At 41.5% G+C, this 22,777-nt stretch overlaps 1 protein-coding gene across 3 annotated transcripts in view; it reads right to left on the bottom strand.

Moving 5' to 3' along the window:
* LOC136862706 (b(0,+)-type amino acid transporter 1) overlaps positions 1-22,777 on the bottom strand; it is a 453,749-nt gene that overhangs the window by 235,170 nt on the left and 195,802 nt on the right. For all 3 annotated transcript variants that reach the window (XM_068226490.1, XM_068226491.1, XM_068226489.1), the window contains one exon: positions 17,253-17,321. In XM_068226490.1, coding sequence (XP_068082591.1) covers positions 17,253-17,277 — 25 coding nt within the window. In that variant the 5' untranslated portion in view covers positions 17,278-17,321. The remainder of the gene's footprint in view (positions 1-17,252; positions 17,322-22,777) is intronic.

A 22,777-nucleotide genomic window follows, 5' to 3' on the forward strand; every position in this document is an offset into this window, starting at 1 on the left:
AAAATGGGAAACCACGGAAAACAATCTTCAGGGCTGCCGATAGTGGGATTCGAACCTACTATCTCCCGGATGCAAGCTCAAAGCCGCGCGCCTCTACGCTCAATTGACAAACTATGTAAGCCAAGAGTTCGAAACCCCCTTCGAACTCCTTCACCGAATCAAACCTCCCTCCCCCTCTCCCAGCTCCATCAAGACTCCAAATCCACCGAATCTCCTGGCTAGGGAGAAGGCGTTACCTTCTAGTTGATCCGCCTCTCCCCTTCAGTGAGGGGAATGAAAACCTTCTCTCGGTCCCTACATTCCTGTCTCTTGCCTACTCCCGAAGAAGCCAGCAATATTTTTGGTCGAGGACCGGGAGTTGGTCCTCTATTTTTTATAGGGTCTGGGAGAGGACCCTCTCCACCCTCCCAAAAAGTAGCTTAGTAACTCACATAACCCAATGTGGTTAGGTTAGCGTCCGTCGTTGCAGGTTAGGTTAAGACGTCATCGTGACGTCATAACCTCACCTGCTTGAGGTTGGGCCAACCCACGTTGGTAACGTTTGACGCCATGTTGACGTCATTGACTAGGAGTCAAAGCCCTTGCCTGCACCAGAAAACTGCTGACTCAGCAAAATTCAAAGTTTCCCGCCAAAAGAGTGGGAAAATGCTGACGTAGCACCCGTTGTTTTAGAACATACTTCGGTCTACTACTCCCATGTTTCCTCGACCGAAACTTCCTGCTGAAGCCTGCAGTACAATGAATAGTACTGTAAGCATTGTATTGTAGGAATATGTTAGTGTACTAACTACAGTAGGTTTACCATACGCCCCGGTTTGATGGTTTAGTCCTGCTGTCCTTGTTTTGAAATGTATTACTCTTAAAGTACATTTAAATATGATGGTAGAATGGTGGGCCACATGCGGCCTCATTGTAACCATTTCAAAAACTTTGATTTAACATTATTTCATCGAGAAAGTGAAAAACTGTTTTATTGTCTGAATTAAATATGAATAACTGGAAAAACCAATAAATTAAAATGAGAATAAAAACGGGTAGAACTTTTGAGTCCGGAATCGAAATATTTCTGTGGGTTATTTCACCCGCGTTGCCGAGTACAATTTTTGTCTGCCTAGTTCTTCTGTTCCCGCTGAAAGGTTATTTTCAAGTTTGCTCTAATCGTGGTCTGAAGAAAGAAAAAATGGCAGAGTCTACAGTGATAGGTCTATTGACTTGGTAAATTAAAAACTGAACTTAGCTGTAATGAACTTAATGACAAAATTAAAATGACAAACAGTTTCTAAACATGGACCATGCCAGTAAAAAATACGTATGATTTTCATCGCATTCAGACAACTATCTGCTGTAAGTACCTTTCTTCCGTAGTAAAATATGTACGTATTTTGTAATTGTACGTGAGGCACGCTTAATATTCATTAATATGATTATAATAATATGTGCCTACCTAGGCCGAACTACATGACGTAATTTGTGCATAGAAAGCGATAGCGGGCTTTGCCGCAGTTTCTACATACTGTCCTGGTCTGAGAGCTAAATATTATGGTAACCCTAGTGCTAACTGACTGAGCTATTGTATGTTTCACTCCAACATTTTTAAATGAAAAATCAATAAAAACTTAGCAATGAAGCCTAAACCCCTCCCATCTCCTCCATTTATTCGTATCCTTTTACCCACCTCCCTCATCTAGCACACCTTCCCAACTCACCCGCATCTCTTGGCCAGAGAGAGGGCGTAACCTCTAGGTGGCCCGCACCACCCCTTTAGTGTCGGGAATGAAAAATGATGATGATGATGATGATGATGATGATGATGGTTGTTGCAGGTTGTACAGCCACATCACTAAAAAGAATTTGGATGCATTGAACTGCAATTACTCTTCACAGTCTGCAGAACTGGGGATATTATTTAAGACACCCAACAGTTCAGTTACCTTTTAGACACACCACAGGCGTCTAAGGCTAGAATGATGTCTGGAATGTCACACATAAAAGGACGGTTGACACCACATCGTATTTTCTGAGAAATACCATTTCTGTCTGCTGCACCATTATGGTCACAGCCGTGTCTGGAGGTTCCATTACTCCTTCATTACATATTACCACATCGATTCGGTAACTTGCATTGCGGTATGGTTTGCACTCGCACTTACTACGCATTTCCGGTGCGATTACTAGCTACCGTTGTATCTTTGAAGTGTTGAAACATTTTCTTGTTCCTATTTTGCTAGCTTATCTAGGATCGTTCTTAAACAGAAAATTGCGAGATCCTATGTCTGAAAATAGCTGTATTGCCACAATGTTGCACTTCATCCTTGGCCTGTGTGTATATCAGATCCGTTACCTATCGACCACGTTGTTTCTATGGCCACACAACATGTGGTACACCACAGAGAGCACCGGCGGCTTAAACTAATTCGAAATTACTTTCACAGACATGTCTCAGACAGACATTCTGTGGGTAGCCCTTGATGGTTCCACGAGGTGATCTCGCTCGGTATATTACACACATCGAAAGGAGTTGTAAGTGCAATAAAGTCCGTGTACAATAAATAAGGCTCGGACGTTCATGCCCTAAGAAACTAAGAAATATGCATGCAAATATGCTCTTAAAAACTTGAAAATATGCCAATAAATATGCACTATTAAAATGAAAAAATGGCAGAAGACAAGTCAGGTTATTATTGATAGTAATAAACTTACATTTATTCCTTGGAAGTTGAAGCAGAAATGGTCCCGCTGTCAATGCTGGGTGATGAATTGCAGTTCACCACCATTCACTTTGCACAAATTTTCAACTGAGAAACATCGTCTGTTGTCTCGCAAAACTCTTTCCACATCACAGGATGTTATTGGAGCATATTTAAATGATGATAACTGCTACACAGAAAGATGCAAGTCCCTTGGTGTGATAGACGGTTTTTCTTCAAGAATGTCTCGAATATCGCACAACTGTTTATAACCAGGATTTTTTGAAGTTACATAATTTATATTTTCTTTCGATGTTTGTCCTATACTACCAGGAACAGAATTTAGATTGGATATAGTTTTCTCGAAAACAGTATTTCCTTTAATGGAGATCCTACAGCTTCCAGTGACGTTATGACGGTTGGCAAAAAGAAAAATTGGCATTTATAAAAGCAAGATTATCTTCTAACTCAATGCCTGACAGAATATTTTGCACTCTTTGTATTGATGCAGCTTCATTCGAGTCCAATGAATTAACAACCTCTTCGAATACTTCTATGTGCTGAGCTGCATCCAGCCATGTTCGCCATCGTGTTAACACTGGCGCAGGAGGAAATGGGTTACAAGGTGCTGTTGATCTAAACAACTTGACTCTTGAAGGAGATTTAACAAACATTTTCTTTGAACAGGCCAGAAATCGATCTACCAATGGGAAAGAATTGCGTATTGTCTCAGCAATGCGATCAAGAGCATGTGCCAAACAAGTTATATGAATTAAGTTAGAAAAAATGCCTTTCAGTATTTGTCCTGATTTGCCATATAAGTACCTGCATCGATAACAAATAAAAGTAGCCGGTCGTATTTGATTCCAGATGGCCATAATAATTTCAATGAGTCAATCACACACTGCGTTACAGTTACAGTTCATTGTTAGTGGCCGGCAATTCACACACATCAAGAAGATATGGTATCGTCTTTTGTTCCGTATTTAAGGCGCCCACAATTACATTAGCAATAAATCGGTCCTCAAAATCAGTGGTTTCATCAATAGACAACTGTTGTGTGTCCTTCGCGATCTCAGCTCTGCGCCTGATAGCTCCGCAACACGCCGCAGCCCAGATCTTTCCAGACTCTACGAGGTGACTGCAGTGCGCTTGCTTATGACGTCAGCCAGCGCTATAAAAGGAGCAGCATTCCGCTACTTCCCAGGACTCCCCCGTGTCCAACGCCAGATTACACTGAAAGTCGAACACGGAAGCTATCCCTCTTAAACATGTGTATCGAACAGGTGGACTGAATTCTGGTTGTGAGGTTTCACCTCTGGCACTGCCTCACCTCCCGCTTCCTGTAGCCACGTCGAGCCCCGATGCCAGTATTCTACTCATCCCTCAGTCGTCACTTATGCGCCGACATCAACATTAGTATTATACTAATTGTGAATATTTATGTCAGTTCCTGACAAGCCTAAGGCAATTACTAGCATTCTGTTAGTGCGAACTTTCATTGCAAGTTACACTAATAATTCTACAAGGCAGATAATTTTCGACTATCTTGAACTCTCCTTTATTTGACAGACTATCTCCTCAAGATAGATTCGTATGTATATAGAACTCTCATGTGTATATGTGTATATTTCAACAGACCCTCAGTCTACTGTTAATATCACCATTAATTGCGTGTAAGTTCATCCAGCTTCAAGAGAAGTTTAGTTATATTTATGTACATATTGTGTAAAAAACTTATTGAAGCAATAAATTTATGTTGTGTTTCTGTATACCGAATCCTTGTATACAACAACAACCATACAAACTGATCCGGTAATTCAATTTGTAAATTTGACAATACGTTATTGTAACGACGCCCTACGTAAATCTTACACAATGTACAGTACTTGCTTCAGGCACATTTTGTCGAGTGTATTTGACAAGAAAATGTTTTAATGTGGGGTTATTAATTTTATTCAAGGGAATATCAGCAGCTAAAAATGCTTGGGACAAGTCGTAAGAAAATTCACTAATCCTACTTCCTAAACACTCTAATAGTTGTTTTAGAACAGGCTCTTTAATTGCGAGTTTGCTAGTTAAATTCTCCTTATGTTTTGCTGTGTTTAAGTGTTGAACTATTTGAAATCTTTTCTCACTCCCTATAGCTTTCTCACACGCTCCACAGAACAGTACCCATTATCTGTAGATATAAAGTCACCTGAAAACTCCTGTAAATTAGTTAATCTACAACTCGAAGTTGCTCTTATTTTCGGCATATAAATAACTTTTTAACGGACACTCTATACGCGAAACATAGTTTGGTCACAACCAGTTCACAACACCGTTACACTACTCAGTGGACAGCCAGCCGACAGCTAAGCACAAAACGTGAGGGTAGATGATGAAACAGGGGACTCACTGCGTGACATCATAACTCCTCACCACATGACAAGTTGCGACACCATGCGCAACATTACTACCAACAGCAACCAGATGAAAAAAGCTGATTAAAACTAATGTAAAAAAACATTAAACTGATTAAAATATGCCATATAGGCGCTAAAATATTAAAGTATGATGCATTTATCAAAATCACGAAAATATGCAGTTATATGCACCATAAAAGCATGTTCAAATGACTGAAAATTCCATAATTCATGCACATAATGTATAAGTATACATTTTTAAACCCGAAAAACATGCAAATGCATGAACTTTCGAGCCCTAATAATAAATATGGCCTTCGCAGCTTTTGTCTTTCGTAATGGTGCAATTTCAATGGCCGAAAGTGTAAATGAACTTGAATTTACAAGAAATATGTATAGGCTACATCCATTACATGTCGGATGTCTTTCTGAACATGAAGAGATGGTTGTGGTGGTTATAAATCACAATGAAAACTAGATACCCCTTCTATGGTATTGTCTTCTTGTAGGAATATTTAATTTGTGTAAATTAGACGAGGGTTGTGAAGCTGAACTGGTAGTTTAAGCCCGAGTGGGTGGTTGAGAAATGGAGGCTGAATGATTGGTACGCCGCGGCTTCTAGATGAGCGAGGATTAGAATATTCCACAGAAATTTCCCAGTACGCTGAACAGCCATCGTTACATCTTTGAAGTGTTGGACCTGGTTCTTGTACCCACTTTACGAGGCTTCCTAGGGCCATTTTATTCGCTTTTTGACTGGTTCATTCTCAACTTTATTCAAGAAGCCTTCAGTATCATTACTTGTTTTCCAATTTTCTCATTTACATCAAGAACATTCCTTGGTTTGCTTAATCCTCACTCATCTACAAGCCGCGGCGAAACAAACATCCAACCTCTATTTTTCAACCACTTACTCGGGCTTAAACTCCCAATTCAGTTTCACACCTCTTGAAAACCTCGTCTGAAATCACTCCCCAATCTGTAACTCCAGAATATAAGTTCCATCTTTCATTAAGAAGAAATTCACTCATAAATGCAACCATTCAAATTATGATACATACTTCTTGGTGTGTCAGCGGCTAGGAAAACAAATTAGTGTATTTAAATTTAGTTTCTCTATTTTCATACATGTCCTTCTAGGCGTAGGATGGACAAGGAAATTCCTAGTATATACTTTGTTAAAACTGTAGATTGTATGCAGCCTACGTTATACCTAAATGTATAAAAACATATCAAAAGGGAAAAAGAAAAAATAAATACATTGTAGAATCCTTAGACATCGGCAAAAATTCCTCTCCCAACTCCACCTTTACCCACCTCTTTCTTCCATCATATCTCCCCAACCCGCCCGCATGTCTTGGCCAAAGAGAGGGCGTAACTCTCTAGGTGACCCGCCCCACCACTTCAGGGTGGGGAATGAAAACCTTTGTCAGCCAGTCAGTTTGCTTGTTGTCGCGTTATACAGTATTTTGTCCTATTCGAAGATACTACTCTCAGATGATAAGATGACCTCCTTTTCGACTTTTTAATAAATCTTACTTCTTTTTATTCCTATTTGTCTTACTTCGCACCGACACAGACAGGTCTTATGGCGACGATGGAATAGGACAGGTCTGGGGAGGAAGTGACCGGGCCTCAATTAAAGTGCAGCCTCAGCATTTGTCTGGTGTGAAAATGGGAAACCACGGAAAACCACATAAAACCACATTTAGGTCTTCCGACAGTCGGGATCTAACCACCATCTGCCGAATTCAAGTTGACGGCTACGTGACCCGAACCACGCGGCTGTACCTTTATTAAGGCCACGGTCGCTTCCTTCCAACTCCTAGGCCTTTCCTATCCCATCGTCGCCGTAAGACCTATCTGTGTTGGTGCGACGTAAAGGAATTTGTAGGAAAAAGGAAGTAAATCAATCAACACGAGCCTGATGTATGAGAGCACATTCAAGTACCACCGGACTGAGCCGAGATCGAACCCGTCTAGTGTCTGTCTGCACACTCATCCTGCTTCCTGACACCCGTTTTCACAACCTTCAACTCCTTTCTGTCGATGACAGTCTATGGCATCATCCAGGTGTCCGGCTCCATGGCTAAATGGTTTGGTCCAAGGGATCCCAGGTTCGATTCGCGTCCGTGTCGGAGATTTTAACTTCCATTAGTTAATTCCTCTGGTTCGGGGGCTGAGTGTTAGTGTCGTCCATTCTCACTAACACGCAGGTCGCCTATACGGCGTCAACTCGAAAGACTTGCACCAGGCCTTTCCGGAGGCCACACGTCATTATTAGTCTATATCACCCAGGTTTGTCCCCAGTACCGATCACCATTATAAGTCTATTGGTATGTTTGTCCGCTTATAACCACGACAGTCTGCTCTCTTGGTTTCTCACTGTCTACATCTTTTTGTTTTGTATTCCATGTTGTTTTAAGGTCCTCTAAATGTTTGTTCAGGATGCAGATAAGGTCTTTGTTCGGCTACTAGCAGTTCTCTTTTTAAATTCCATTGAGAGAACAAAAGTACAAAAGCTTACCTAACCATTTCCATCTCCTTTGAATTGATCTAAAAGAGCAAGTGGCTCTCGAATGGATTTCAGTTTCATAGATGAGTGGTTGGCCAGGGTGAGTTGCTGAGGTCCAGTTGGCCAGTTAAATCCTAGCTCATCCCTGTGGTATTTAAAGGTACTGAAATACGCTGGCCTCGTGTCGGTAGATTTGCCGGCACGTCAGAGAACTCAATCGGTGCAAAATTCCGGCACTCGGAAAAGTAAAAGTTGTTAGTCATATGTAAAGCAACAACATTCAAAGGAGTAATTTGAAGAGTTTGGAACAGCAGCTAACCTTCTTCCACATGCTTACATAACGTGATTATGTTGAGTTGAATCTCTTCTTGTGTTTCTGCATCTCGGCAGTAGCGGCGATGGGGAATTAGAAGTGGCAGGGCAAAATATTTCATATCCGGGAGATAGTAGGTTCGAATCCCACTATCGGCAGCCCTGAAAATGGTTTTCCGTGGTTTCCCATTTTCACACCAGGCAAATGCTGGGGCTGTACCTTAATTAAGGCCACGGCCGCTTCCTTCCAACTCCTAGGCCTTTCCTATCCCATCGTCGCCATAAGACCTATCTGTGTCGGTGCGACGTAAAGCCCCTAGCAAAAAAAAAAAAATTCATAGGTAACAAAACAGACCGGTGTTCTGTGGTACCTAGAAGGGGCTAAACAGCAAAACTGATACAAAAGAAATACCGGGCGAGCTGGCCGTGCTGTTAGGGGCGCGTAGCTGTGAGCTTGCATCCGGGAGATAGTGGGTTTGAACCCCACTGTCGGCAGCCCTGAAGATGGATTTCCGTGGCTTCCCGTTTTCACACAAGGCTATACCTTGAATAAGGCCACAGACGCTTTCTTCCCAGTCCTATCCTATTGTCGCCATTATAAGCTGTCTGAGTTGGCGCGACGTAGAAGTGATAGTCATGAACTGAGGGGATGCCATATACAGAGTGAACCTTAATTCACGCAGTCAACTGCAACTATGCAATTCTTCATCGCAAACTATGTCGAAATAAAAATAATGGTTTTACATAACACGAATTAATTTTATCGTTTTCCGGAGGTATAGGCTATGTAATTGTGCTGCAAGTGTCTAAAATAAATGAAAAATACAGGATAATACAGGATTATTATTATTATTATTATTATTATTATTATTATTTAATTCGATTACAATCTAGCGTTGGACTTTCCCGGACTCAGCGCGGGTTCCAACCTCTACCGCTTCATGGGCAGCTTCCCGGAGCGTGAGACATTTGGTCGGGGATACAACTAGAGACGAGGGCCAGTACCTCACCCAGGCGGCCTCACCTGCTAAACTGAACAGGGGCCCTGTGGGGGATCGGAAGGGATAGGCAAGGAAGAGTGAAGGAAGTGGCCGTGGTCTTAAGTTAGGTACCATCCCTATTTTTGGCCGGAGAAAACATGGTAAACCACCGAAAAGACCTATCTGGGTCGGTGCGACGTAAAGGCAATTGTAAAAATAAATGTGAAAAAAATAACTCTCTGAGCGAATTTCGACAGAGAAGTAAAGGTTGACAGTTTACCAACTTAACTGCGGTAATAATATTTTTTTGAGCTTTTGATTGAACACAATAAACTTTCACTAAAGGAACAATTAGACACTTTCTTTTTTCATTTTCCTTTACGTCGCACCGACAGAGATAGGTCTTATGGCGACGAAGGGATAGGAAAAGCCTAGGAGTGAGAAGGAAGTGGCCGTGGCGTTAATTAAGGCTATTGGCCTGGTGTGAAAATGGGAAACCATGGAAAAGCATCTTCAGTGCTGCCGACAGTGGGGTTGGAACCCACCATCTCCCGGATGCAAGCTCAGAGCTCCACGCCCGTAACTGCACGGCCAACTCGCCCGGTCAATTAGACATGTATTACAATTAAACAAAAGTGCTGCGTGATTATACAAAAAAAAGCCTTTTAGCATTTGACTGCATATTAAGAAAATTACAGACACATTAACTAACTGAGAATGCCAGACTGACGAATGCGCGCGGCATGCGTGTGAATCATAATTATCTCATTGTCCATGCATGACCTTGGCTTTCCTCCCTCACGGCACATTTTTGAAGTGCGATTACTTTCTGATGGTACAAACCTGCGCGAAGCTTCAAGCTTCGAGGGGAATATAGGAGAAGGAAGGTTGTGGAGGGGTTAACTATTGCTGTGCTATTGTGGGCGAAATGAAGTCTTGTCACAATGACGTTGTTGCCAGGAGCCACTACGAACACTTCGCTATCAACTAGGGAAGTGAACGATCCTCCCCTCTGTCATGCTGTAGCACATGGACTCTTCCGCAAACAAATCTCACTGAGTACGCATCTAAGGTTTCGTGCCATCAGATAGTAATCGCTCTTCTACGCGCGGCTGCGCGAATCCCCACTACTTGCTGTGGGGATGGCGTGTATTGTTCGAACTTGAGACGGGTAACCAAGACGGAGCAACGTGTGCCTTGCTGCATATGCAATCTGTATCACGCATGAATGGAGCGTATGAGCTAAAATACCCGAGTTTGCTCCAACTCGTTCGACAGGGCATATACGAAACGAAGTTTGCTGACTAGGGAGGATGACCTTGTTTGGTTTACTGACGTTGCAAGCATGTGGTTCATCCAGATATGAGTTAGCCCTTGTTTACAAAGAGCAAAGGCCGTGAATTCGGAGGTATGCAAGGATGATGGAATGGTTGAGTTGTGAGTCGGCGGATGCAGAGTGTGTGCCTGCTCACAAGTGGTCCGACAGTTTTCCTTGGCATGTCGTATACTGCTGCTATGCTGTGTCTATAAATGAGAGATGCGCGATGGACACTGGCCGCATATGTTCAGTTCTCGATCCGGCAGCTCTATGAACTTCAGTGTATATATTCTGTGTGTTTTGTTTACAGGTGTGGTAAATTAAATTATTTTGTGATGTGTATTGTTGTGTCAAGCGTATTTTCCTTGTTGTGGTGTTGTCTATTGTTTGTTAACTGGGATACCTAGCCCGATGGCTATTTATGGGAATAAAGGTTCTGACCCCATCCGTGATCATGGGTTCGGATTCATATGTTTAGTCAGTGATTATTTTGGAAGGGTAATTCAGACACAGTCCTGAACAAGTGTTTTATATATTTGTGTCCGAGTGATTGGAATGTATATGTGTGATTTAGGCCAATAACTAGTGTATGGGATATTACTATCACATCTCTTGAACGGTTAGAAATCGAGTCTTCGGGCAAAGAACTAGGGACTTAACGCGGCAAGCAACAGAACTTAATAAAATGTATTTTAGATATATTCCTTGTCACAAAAGATGTCAGTTTAATATATCGGGTTCGATACCCGCTTTATTTGTGTTTTACAATGTTAATTCATGTAAATAAGCGTGTAACATTTTCTTTGACACAACCAATGGTCGGTTGTTTATTTGATAAATCTTCTTGTTTAGTATGATTTCATAACATGTTTTTAGTTTAATAAATCTATTTTACCAGATTACGTGAGATCTCATTCACTAGATTTATATGTACGTACTTCCTGTCCATATACTTTGAGACTTGTATTGCCCACATCCGGACGCACCACGCGCTTCTACCCCTGAATAATTCTGTGGAGTGATTTCATCTTTTTGTGAATAATGGCAGTGCTATTATTATTATTATTATTATTATTATTATTATTATTATTATTATTATTATTATTATTATTATTATTATTATTTTGCTATTGGCTTTACGTCACACCGACACAGATACGTCTTACGGCGACGGTGGGACAGGAAAGGGCTAGGACTGGGAAGGAAGCGGCCGTGGCCTTAATTAAGGCACAGCCCCAGCATTTGCCTGGTGTGAAAATGGGAAACCACGGAAAACCATCTTTAAGGCTGCCGACAGTGGGGTTCGAACCCACTATCTCCCGAATACTGGATACTGGCCGCACTTAAGCGACTGCAGCTATCGAGCTCGGTATTATTATTTTTTTTTTGCTAGTTGCTTTACGTCGCACCGACACAGATTATTATTATTATTATTATTATTATTATTATTATTATTATTATTATTATTATTATTATTATTATTTGGTATTATCAGCAGGGTTTATTCTGTAAAAGTTCAGTCATAGCAGTGTCAAAGCAGGCAACGGTATGATGATAAACAGGGTTAACAGTCAGGTTGTGAGTTTCACTAATAAGGAAATTCCTCTCATTATTAATTACTGCGTTGATGGGGTGAAAGATCCTTATGGGGATCACTCTAAGTACCTAGATGTTAATATACGGAAAGATCTTCATTGGGGTAATCACATAAATGGGATTGTAAATAAAGAGGAAAAACCTTTGCACATCATTATGAGGGTACAAAGGGCACTAAAAAGTTTTGCAATACGCAAAAATGGCTGGCTGGACACCCCTGTTATGGTGAGGGGTGAAAACAGTCTAGAAGACAGTAAGGTGCGACCTTCACACCAGTTGTTACCAAGCAGTGGGACTGAAAGCAAGTTAAGTTGTCAGTGTGGTCTAAAGGTGAATATCGCGCAATTATCCGCTACAATTTTGCTCGTGGATTAACTGTTGACTAGTGCCTGGAGGAAATGACTCCTGTGCTGGGGAAAGACTGACCACAGCGGACAGCAATTTTCCGCTGGTACAAAGAGTTCCAGAGGGAAATTTTGGGTTGAAGACGATCCTCATTCTGGGCGACCGTCTGAATCAGTGACTGAGGAAAACATTGAAGCTGTGAGGAAAATGTTGCAGCAAGAGAGGCGATTGACATATCGGTAGCTAGAAGAGACCCTCCACATCCCTGCACCAGCTATTCGTTCAATTCTATACGACCATCTCCATGTTAGAAAGGTTTGTTCCCTTCGGGTGCCCCATTCACTTTCAGAGGTACAAAGGGCACATCGAGTGAAATGGTGCCGAAAAATGCTAAAACAGTTTGAAAATGGGACTTCACGTAACGTCAATAGCATCGTTACAGGTGACGAAACTTGGCTTTATTATTACGATGACCCAACAAAATCCCAGAAAAAGGTGTAGCTGTTTGAAGATGAAGGTACTCCTGTGACTGTGTGAAAGTCAAGGTCAGTGAAGAAAAGGATGATTGCAGTATTCTTCACTAAACGGGGCATCCTGACTTGGGTTGTGCTAGAAACACAAAGGACAGTTACTGCGAAGTGGTACAGTGAGACTTGTCTGCCTCAGGTCATCCAGGCTCTCAAGCAGCTCCGTCCAAGGTCACGGCTCAACACTTGGCTCTTGCATCACGACAATGCTCCAGCACATCGTGCTAATGTAACAGTGGATTTTCTTGCCAGATCAGGGTTGACTGTGATTGATCACCCTCCATACAGTCATGATCTTGCCCCATGTGACTTCGCTCTTCCCAGAAGTGAAGATAAAGCGGAAAGGGCGGCGTTTTGCATCCGACAAGGAGCTTCTGGCAACATGGGATCAAGAGTGTGAAAATGTAGCCGAAGAAAAGTGGCAGAATTGGTTCAGTGACTGGTTTCGATGTATGGAGAAGTGTACTGAGTGTGGTGGAAATTATTTTGAAAAAGTCTAAAGGGTTCACTCACATTGCAAAACTTTCCTAGTGCCCTTTGTGTTTAGGATTTGTAGTGAGGTTGTAAAGGAGAGGGCATATAAGTCTCTGGTAAGACACCAACTAGAGTATGGTTCCAGTGTATGGTACCCTCACCAGGACTACTTTATTCGAGAACTGGAAATACTCCAAAGAATAGCAGCTGGATTTGTTCTGGGTGATTTCCGACAAAAGAGTATCGTTACGAAAATGTTGCAAACTTTGGGCAGGAAAGACTTCGGAGAAAGGAGACGAGCTGCTCGACTAAGTTGTATGTTCCGAGCTGTCAGTGGAGAGATGGCGTGAAATGACATTTGTAGACGAATAAGTCTGAGTTGTGTTGTTAAAAGTAAGAAAGATCACAATATGAAGATAATATTGGAATTCTAGAGAACAAATTGGAATAATTGGAATAATTTACCAAGGGAGATGTTCTATAAATAAATTTCCAGATTCTTTTTTATCAGTTAAGAAAAGCCTACGAAAAGAACAGACATTGAATCTGCCACCTGGACGACTGCCCTAATGCAGATCAATGTTCACTGATATTAATACAAAGGCAACAATCTTGCAATAAGTAACCAGGTGAACAGTAAAGTGCTGATGTGTTTCTAGGATGAAAGTATTGCTAAGCTAGGTTCGGCTGAAGTGTGATCGTGTATCCTGATGTTCCTGATAGCCAGGGGAAATGAAAAAAATTGATTTTGTGGTCAGGTCGCTGGATTGGCCAAAATAGTAACTGGCGAATGAATGCTTTAATGCAGCACCTTGTACTGCAGAATTATTTCTCATCCGTTGAGCAGGAATTTCTTTTTACGGGACGCAGCTTTCTCCCTTGCGGTAGCGACTTCACTTTAATCGAGAGGAAACTGAGAACAGAAACTGTGCATGTGCCAATCTATCCTCAGAACCGAAGACCAGTACGCTGACCATTGGACAACTAATAATACTAGATAAACTTTAATAGACGTATATTTACTAAACGCAAAGTCAATCAAAAACGAAAATAACATTTTCTTGAGTAAAGATTTCAACTTTTCGATTATAAAGCACGCACATTTCCATCCGATGCTACCAGAGCAGTCAGGTTCAAAAGCCAAGTACGAAAGAGTTACTTCAATTACAGAACACCAAAATGCAACATTGTCAGATTGCTTCATATTTGATGCTTGTGATGATGATGCTTGTTGTTTAAAGGGGCCTAACATCGAGGTCATCGGCCCCTAATGGTACGAAATGAAATAACAAAAAATCCAAATTCATCCACTGACCAAAATAAAATTAAAAATGTCATGAAGAATGAATGGATGGACATGAACCCTACAAAAAAAAACAGTGGATCAGACTCAAAAAGAAGGTAGTTAATTAGAGTATTACTGACCAAGGGACCATTTATAAAGCACAATGATGCTTGATGTCTGAAGGGGTGCTAAATTCACGTCTAAGGCCCCACAGAATGGTACATGTCGCGAGTAAAGTAGAACCATGGTATTTGTCATTTTGGGGTACTGATCAAAAGTTGCGAAGACTCACGGTAGTCCACACAAGATGGTACTACTCACAAGTATTGCAATTCGTACAGGGAACGCAGACCTATGGTGTTTCTCACACAATGGCGCCACTCATAGCCAACGCAAACCGGTAAGGTTCCTCACCTAGGTGTACTAGTCACGGGCGCCGGTATGCCAATCACAGGCAACGCTGACGCACGGTGCCGCTCATATAGCGGTACAACTCACAGGCTACGCCCAGACCCGCGGTGTTGCCCACTTGGGTACAACGCACGGGTACTGGAATCCACCAGGCCAGGCTTTTTACTGCAACTAATCACAAACCTATTTTGTACCAATTTAGTGATACTACTCACAAGTACATGCAACCCATGGTGTTCCCCGCATGATGGTACGAATCAAGAGTAGTTTCATGGTTCTAATTCAATCATCCCTTGGTCGCCCCTTGCAGTCGCCTCTTACGACAGGCAGGGGATACCGCGGGTGTATTCTACATGTGCGTCCCCCACCCGCAGGGGGTAGTGTGTTTGGTCCGCGAGAGGTATTTTATTTCCCTCAAGTCCGCCGGCAAGCCGGTTAGGACCCCCCTATCCGCCACCTGGGACGCGCCACGTGGGAGTATCACCTCTCCCCCTAGCAGGTTCGTGTGCTTCATATTTGAAACCGTTCTTCTTCTTCTTCTCCTTCTCCTTCATCATCTTCTTCTTCTTCCTGGCCATGTCCCAGTTCTCTGAGGTCGGCAGTTTCTATGGTTTTAGCCCAGTTCTACGGCCGGATGCCTTTCCCGACGCTAACCCTATGTGGAAGGCATTATTCACTGTTATTGAGCTCGATAGCTGCAGTCGCTTAAGTGCAGCCAGTATCCAGTATTCGGGAGATAGTAGGTTCGAACCCCACTGTCGGCAGCCCTGAAAATGGTTTTCCGTGGTTTCCCATTTTCACACCAGGCAAATGCTGGGGCTGTACCTTAATAAAGGCCACGGCCGCTTCCTTCCCACTCCTAGCCCTTCTCGGTCCCATCGTCGCCATAAGAACTGTCTGTGTCGGTGCGACGTAAAGCCACTAGCAATTATTCACTGTTGCGCGTTTCTCTGGTGGTTGGTAGTGTGAAAATGTAAGTGAAAATGTGTATTAAGAAGATCACAAACACCCAGGCTCCGAGCTAGAGAAATTAACCACAAAGTATAAAACCCCGAACTGGCCGGAATAGAGCCCGCGGTCCTCTGAACCGAGGGCCGGAACGCTAACTACTCAGTGAAGGAGACAGACACATTTTAACTACTTATTACTAGTATATTAAAGATAGGACGAATCATTTGACAGGAATATTTTCGACACTGGGCCTTTGTGGTGTAGTGTTTAGTGTGATTAGCTGCCACCCCCGGACATCCGGATTCGATTCCCGGCTCTGCCACAAAATTTGAAATGTGGTACACGGACTGGAACGGAGTCCACTCAGCCTCGGGAGGTCAGCTGAGTAGAGGGGGTTCGATTCCCACCTCAGCCATCCTCGAAGTGGTTTTCGGTGGTTTCCCACTTTTTCTCCGGGCATAAACAGGGATGGTACCTAACTTAAGACCACGGCCACTTCCTTCACTCTTCCTTGCCTATCCCTTACGATCCCCCACAAGGCCACTGTTCAGTATAGCAAGTGAGGCCGCCTGGGCGAGGTACTGGCCCTCATCTCCAGTTGTATTCCCGGCTAAATGTCTCACGCTTCGGGAAGCTGCCCTTGAAGCGGTAGAGGTTGGATCCCGCGCTGAGTCCGGGAAAGTCCAACGCTAGATTGTAATCGAATTAAATAATAATAATAATAATAATAATAATAATAATAATAATAATAATAATAATAATAATAATAATAATAATCCTGTATTATCCTGTATTATCCTGTATTTTTCATTTATTTTAGACACTTGTAGCCCAATTACACAGGCTATACCTCCGAAAAACGATAAAATTAATTCGTGTTATGTAAAACCTTTATTATTATTATTATTATTATTATTATTATTATTATTATTATTATTATTATTATTATTATTATTATTATTATTATTTCGACATAGTTTTCGTTGACGAATTGCTTAGTTGCAGTTGACTGCGTGAATTAGGATTCACTCTGTATATGGCATCCCCTCAGTTCATGACTATCACTTTTACGTCGCGCCAACTCGGACAGATTATAATGGCGACAATAGGATAGGACTGGGAAGAAAGCGTCTGTGGCCTTATTCAAGGTATAGCCTTGTGTGAAAACGGGAAGCCACGGAAAACCATCTTCAGGATTTCCGACAGTAGGGTTTGAACCCACTATCTCTCGAGTACAAGTTCGTAGCTACGCGATCCAGATCGCGTAACCAACTCGCTCGGTTCCTCAATTCATATGGGTTTTTTGTATATTTTTATTCTTCCAAATCTCTTATCATTATCCTAAGACTAAATATCTGTGGAGCGCAACATCTTGATCCGTCTTTCCTCTATAAGGAAACAAGAACGTTATTGGATTGCTTGGTATTAAAGACTGCTACTTACATTTCTCATCCGCAACGATGCCCATCTTAAATGGTGATTGCTAGGCGACTCTGCACTTGTGGAGATGATCTGAAACAAGCCATTTAGCAGTATTACAGTACATGTACAAAAGATAAAGTATGTTATTCTGCCTACAACTGCAGTGTATGTAAGGGGGTTATTGTTAGGCCTATTGCTATGTTCATGAATGAGATGCTGTAGTCAATATAAGACCAAATTTACAGCTGTATTTTTCATTTATTTTAGACACTTGTAGCATAACTGCATAGGCTATACATCCGAAAAACCATAAAATTAATTAGTGTTATGTAAAACCATTATTATTATTATTACTATTATTATTATTATTGCTATAATTTCTTTTTTAAGATCTGCTTTACGTCGCACCGACATAGGAAAGAGCTAGGATAGGGAAGGAAGCGACCGTGGCCTTAATTAATTTACAGCCCTAGGATTTTCCTGGTGTGAACATTGGAAACCGCAGAAAACCATCTTCAGTGCTGCCGACAGTGGGGTTTGAACCCACTATCTTCCGAATGCAAGCAGATATCTATGTGACCCAAACCACACAGACACTTGCTCGGTATTATTATTATTATTATTATTATTATTATTATTATTATTATTATTATTATTATTATTATACAAGTATAGGTTATGCAGAGGTAGTTAAAATGTTCACTTGAAATAACTCCTAAACCTTTCAAGATATCGAAAAGCTGTTTCACTTTTAGTAATGTTACCTTTTTTTTTTTCTTTACGTCGCACCGACACATAGGTCTTACGGCGACGATGGGATAGGAAAGGCCTAGGAATTGGAAGGAAGCGGCCGTGGCCTCAATTAAGGTACAGCCCCGGCATTTGCCTGGTGTGAAAATGGGAAACCACGGAAAACCATCTTCAAGGCTGCCGACAGTGGGACTCGAACCCACTATCTCCCGATTACTGGATACTGGCCGCACTTAAGCGACTGCAGCTATCGAGCTCGGTAGTAATGTTACCATAACGTTTAGTAATTTTCCACAGTGCGAATATGTGCCAAAATAATGGTACCGTACTAACTTCTTATAATGCAGTTACACTGTTTTCTATACCTTGCGTTAGAATCATGAACATTGCAAATGCAGGAGTGTAATTATTTTAAAATTTCGGCAAATAGTTTTCGAGAAAACGGAATGTTTTCAAACACATCTCATTTGCCAGTCGTGGATCATCCTATTTGAAAGAATCGCTAACCAGGGCCAATGCATGCGACCAAAACTGTTGATGTACACGCATGCACAGAAATGGTGTCCTGGCATTAAAAAAACACTGCCCAACTTCAATACTGAAAAGGAGGGGAGGGAGTGAAGAGATAGTGTTGAAGGCCACTCATGTACCGAAAAGGAGGGGTAGGGAGTGAACATGTAGTGCTGAAGGCACAATGTGGTTATTGCTATGCAACCGCTGCTGTGCCCATTTCAATTACAACATCAATTCGTAAACTGTGGTCCGCAGACCCCTGGAGGGCCGCGACGATAATCCAAGCGGTCCGCAATAATAATGTAAGTTGTAAGTACTTAAAGAGCGAAATTCTATTATACAAATACTATTCATAAAACATTGTTCTATCTTTAAAAGCAAATATCTTCACTGTTGTATAACTTACATATAGTATATGTAATTCTTGACCGACAAATTGTACAAACGGGAAGTATCTTGTGAATACCTTGTATTAAAGCTCCACGTCTCTGATCGACTTTCGGGTCGATGAAATCCCCTATACCCTACGATTACTAGAAAGGAAATATTGCGCTTAATGCTTTTCGTGACAATATACTGTATGTACCCTTTCTGGTCTCACACAAGTGAAAACGAAGTACAGAAACGGAGCTAATGTTGAGGCTGAACTTCGGTTCGGGTGACTACGCTTGTAAAACACTTGGTATTTGGAAAACAGCACCATCCGTTCTATTGACCCAGCAACTGTACCAAGAGAATTTTCTCAAGTCCATATCCAGCATGTTGTAATTATTAGCTAAGTGTCGCATTGCTTAATAATTTATTTGCATATATAATTTTTTTTTTTTTTTTTTTTTTTTTGCAGATGAAGTTTAAAGGAAAGCAAATATTAGTCCTAAATTATACGAATACAATCAAACATGGTAACATTACCAAATTCTGATTTATTTTGACTGAATTCAGTATTATGTTCTGCGGCTAGGGTGTCCTTGGACATGATTGCGACATGCTATGGGGACCTCAGAAAAAGAAGTATGGGAAACCCTGAATTACAGCAAAGTCTTGTAGCGGTCTGTCTATCTGCAGCAATGTGTTAAGTGAAGAGGTGGGCGTACGCCATGCTTTGTTTATATCGAGACATCATTTCTGTGCATGCGTATACAGTGACCCCTTCATCTTTTGGTAGCTACAGTAGGCATTAAACTCCAATGTGCACGTAGATACACTATGGCAACTCTACGTGATTTAAAACTTTTCATAATATTGTAAATGACAGGTGAAGGAAACGCAGATATTCGACGGCTTTTAACGGACATTTTTATCCTAACATGTATTGTTAAACATTGCCCTTTTATTACGTAGGCCGAACTTCAGTCTTTTCTTGTTTATTCTTGTTATGTTCTTCCTCTTTCTGGGAGTTTTGCTAATTTCTCGGGGTAGGCACTTGATATGAATTCGGTCTATATTTACGGCCGGATGCTCATTTTGACGCCAACCCTATGTAATGGGATTTATTCACAATTGCGTGTTTTTGTGATGGTTGGTAGTGGTCTTTGTTTACAAGTTACTTTACGTCACACCGACAGAGATAGGTCTTATGGCGACGAATGTTGGTAGTGTAATGTAGTGTGTTGTTTGTAGATGGATGTGTGTGTATTAAGATGAACACAAAAACACAATCTTCGAGAAGAAATAATTAATTCTACGCCGTCAGAATTCCCCGACCGGTCTAGAATCGAACCTGGACCCTCTGAACTGAAGGCTACTACACTGATCTTTGACCAAGGAACCAACCTTATTCGTGTTATGTTATTACCGAATAAATGCAACTTTGCTTTAATTTCAAACATTCAGTGACATTAGGTAAATATCATGTCTTAAATCATAGAATGTTATCATAGAGACACTCATATGGCCGGTTAGCGTGTGTACAGTGTGATCACTGATCAGATACGCCCTACTACGCGCGTGGTATATTTTATTATAGGCGAGTGCGCACTCGTGTGCCGCGTGCGGGTCGAAGTCAGTAGCGGGAGGGTATACCATACAACCGAATCGGAAACCATTTTAAGGAGTTCATTACTTACCATATTATGAAGGGAGGTGATGAAACTCTCCGTCTTCGTTCTCTACACAGGAAATTATTCGCCACTCGTAGTTCACGATTCTTGTATGATGTACAGGGAATTCTTTGATTTACCCCAGAGACAATAATCGCAGGCGGATAAATCGGGGGACGGGGTGGGGCACAAATCTCTACCAGTAACTCTGCTGTGTGGAATACAAAATCACCGTCACTGTCGGTACACACATTGTCTAACCATGGAGGTGTAACAAGGCCTCGCCCGAGAACAATATTAAACGTGGATCTATTGTCCATTGAATACATTTTCCAGACTCCGTTCAGAAAATCTGCTCCTATGTACAGGGTCACGTGTTTGAAGAGTATGTGCCGCAATTATTTTATACGGATTTAAGTATAATAATTTAATAACCTTTTGCACAGATCCAAATAAATTTCCCATTTTTGCAGTGATAGTTTTTCGAATTTTTCAAACTATGATCAATATCATATAATTCTGAATCATTAAAATACATTCAAGATGAAAGTTAATTTCGTGATTTTATTTATGTATTCATTTCTACAAGTCTTTAAAAGCATATTTATTCATCTAGGTTTAATTACGTTTTATATTAGCTACCTGCCTCTGAATAAAAGTAAAATCTTGTTTATTGAACGACATTTATTTATTTATTTATTTATTTATTTATTTATTTATTTATTTATTTATTTATTTATTTATTTATTTATTTATTCTTGACATACATGTCTGGCGAAGTTAGGGCTCATGGTCCTCTCTTACTCTTAACCGCTTCCAATAATAATGCTGGATTGTAGAAAAATTTAAACATAAAAATAAAAGTAAGACATGGTAATTCAACAAAAACTAAATGCTAGTGACAGATACACAGTAGTGTTAATACAAGATGCATAAAATTAAATGCTTAATACACATAATGTTATCTAAACACCAGCACCAACTGGGTTTGTGTGCCGTTTTCAGCATTAGAATTTATGATACGGCCCAATTCTCACAGACGCAAAGTTCGCCTATCAACTCGCAAGGAGGCCACACGCCATTAAATACTGTACATTTAAAAATTAAAAGTTTCAGTTCCAGAAGAGCTGAGAACAGCAAACTTCCCAACGTCACATCATGTCTTTTTCAGTGAGCATATGGAGAATCCACCTATCAGAATTCTTGAATATTTCTAGTGCTTGCAAGTGACGGGTAACTGAGAACAGTGTACGTCCAGTTTCACAGTCATGTCGTACAGTTCGCTTGTGTCAGAGACTCTACTAGTATTTACGGTCATATCGGGTTTGTTAGAACTATCGCTGTATGGTTCGTTTGCTTACTGTGTTAGCTCGCATTGCTGCGTTGACGTCATTATCATTGCTATTTGTTTTACGTTGCAACAACACAGATACTATAGGTCTTACGGCGACGATGGGATAGGAAGCGGCTAGGACTGGGAAGTAAGCGACGGTGATCTTACGTATGGTACAGCCCTAGCATTTGCCTGATGGAAATTAGGAACGACAAAAAAAGTACATCTTGACGGCTACCGTCAGTGGGGCTCGAACCCAGCTACGTGACGTAAATCGTTTGTCCAATTTGCTCGGTTGTGTTGATGTTCTTGGCTTCCTCCGTTGTATTGAGACCGAGTTTAAACTCAAAAAGAAATAATCATTCTATCTTTCTTAATCTATTTACCCTCCAGGACTGGTTTTTCCCTCGCACTCAGCGAGGGATCCCTCCTCTACCCCCTCAAGGGCAGTGTTTTGGAGCGTGAGACTTTGGGTTGGGGATACAACTGGGGAGGAGGAACAGTACCTCGCCCAGGCGGCGTCACCTGCAATGCTGAACAGAAGCCTTGTGGTGAGGATGGGAAGATTGGAAGGGACAGGAAAGGAAGAGAGAAGGAAGCGGCCGTGGCCTAAGTTAGGTACCATCCAGATATTTGCCTGGAGGAGAAGTGGGAAAACACGAAAAACCACTTCGAGAATGGCTGAGGAGGGAATTGAACCCCCCTCTACTCAATTGACTTCTGGAGGCTGAGTGGACCCCGTTCCAGCCCTCGTACCACTTTTTAAATTTCGTGGCAGAGCCGGGAATCGAATTCGGGCCTCCGAGGGTTGCAGCTAATCACGCTAAACACTACACCACAGAAGTGGACGTGAAGAAATAATAATAATAATAATAATAATAATAATAATAATAATAATAATAATAATAATA

This window comes from Anabrus simplex, chromosome 2 (assembly GCF_040414725.1).
Source record: "Anabrus simplex isolate iqAnaSimp1 chromosome 2, ASM4041472v1, whole genome shotgun sequence".
NCBI classification, from domain to species: domain Eukaryota; kingdom Metazoa; phylum Arthropoda; class Insecta; order Orthoptera; family Tettigoniidae; genus Anabrus; species Anabrus simplex.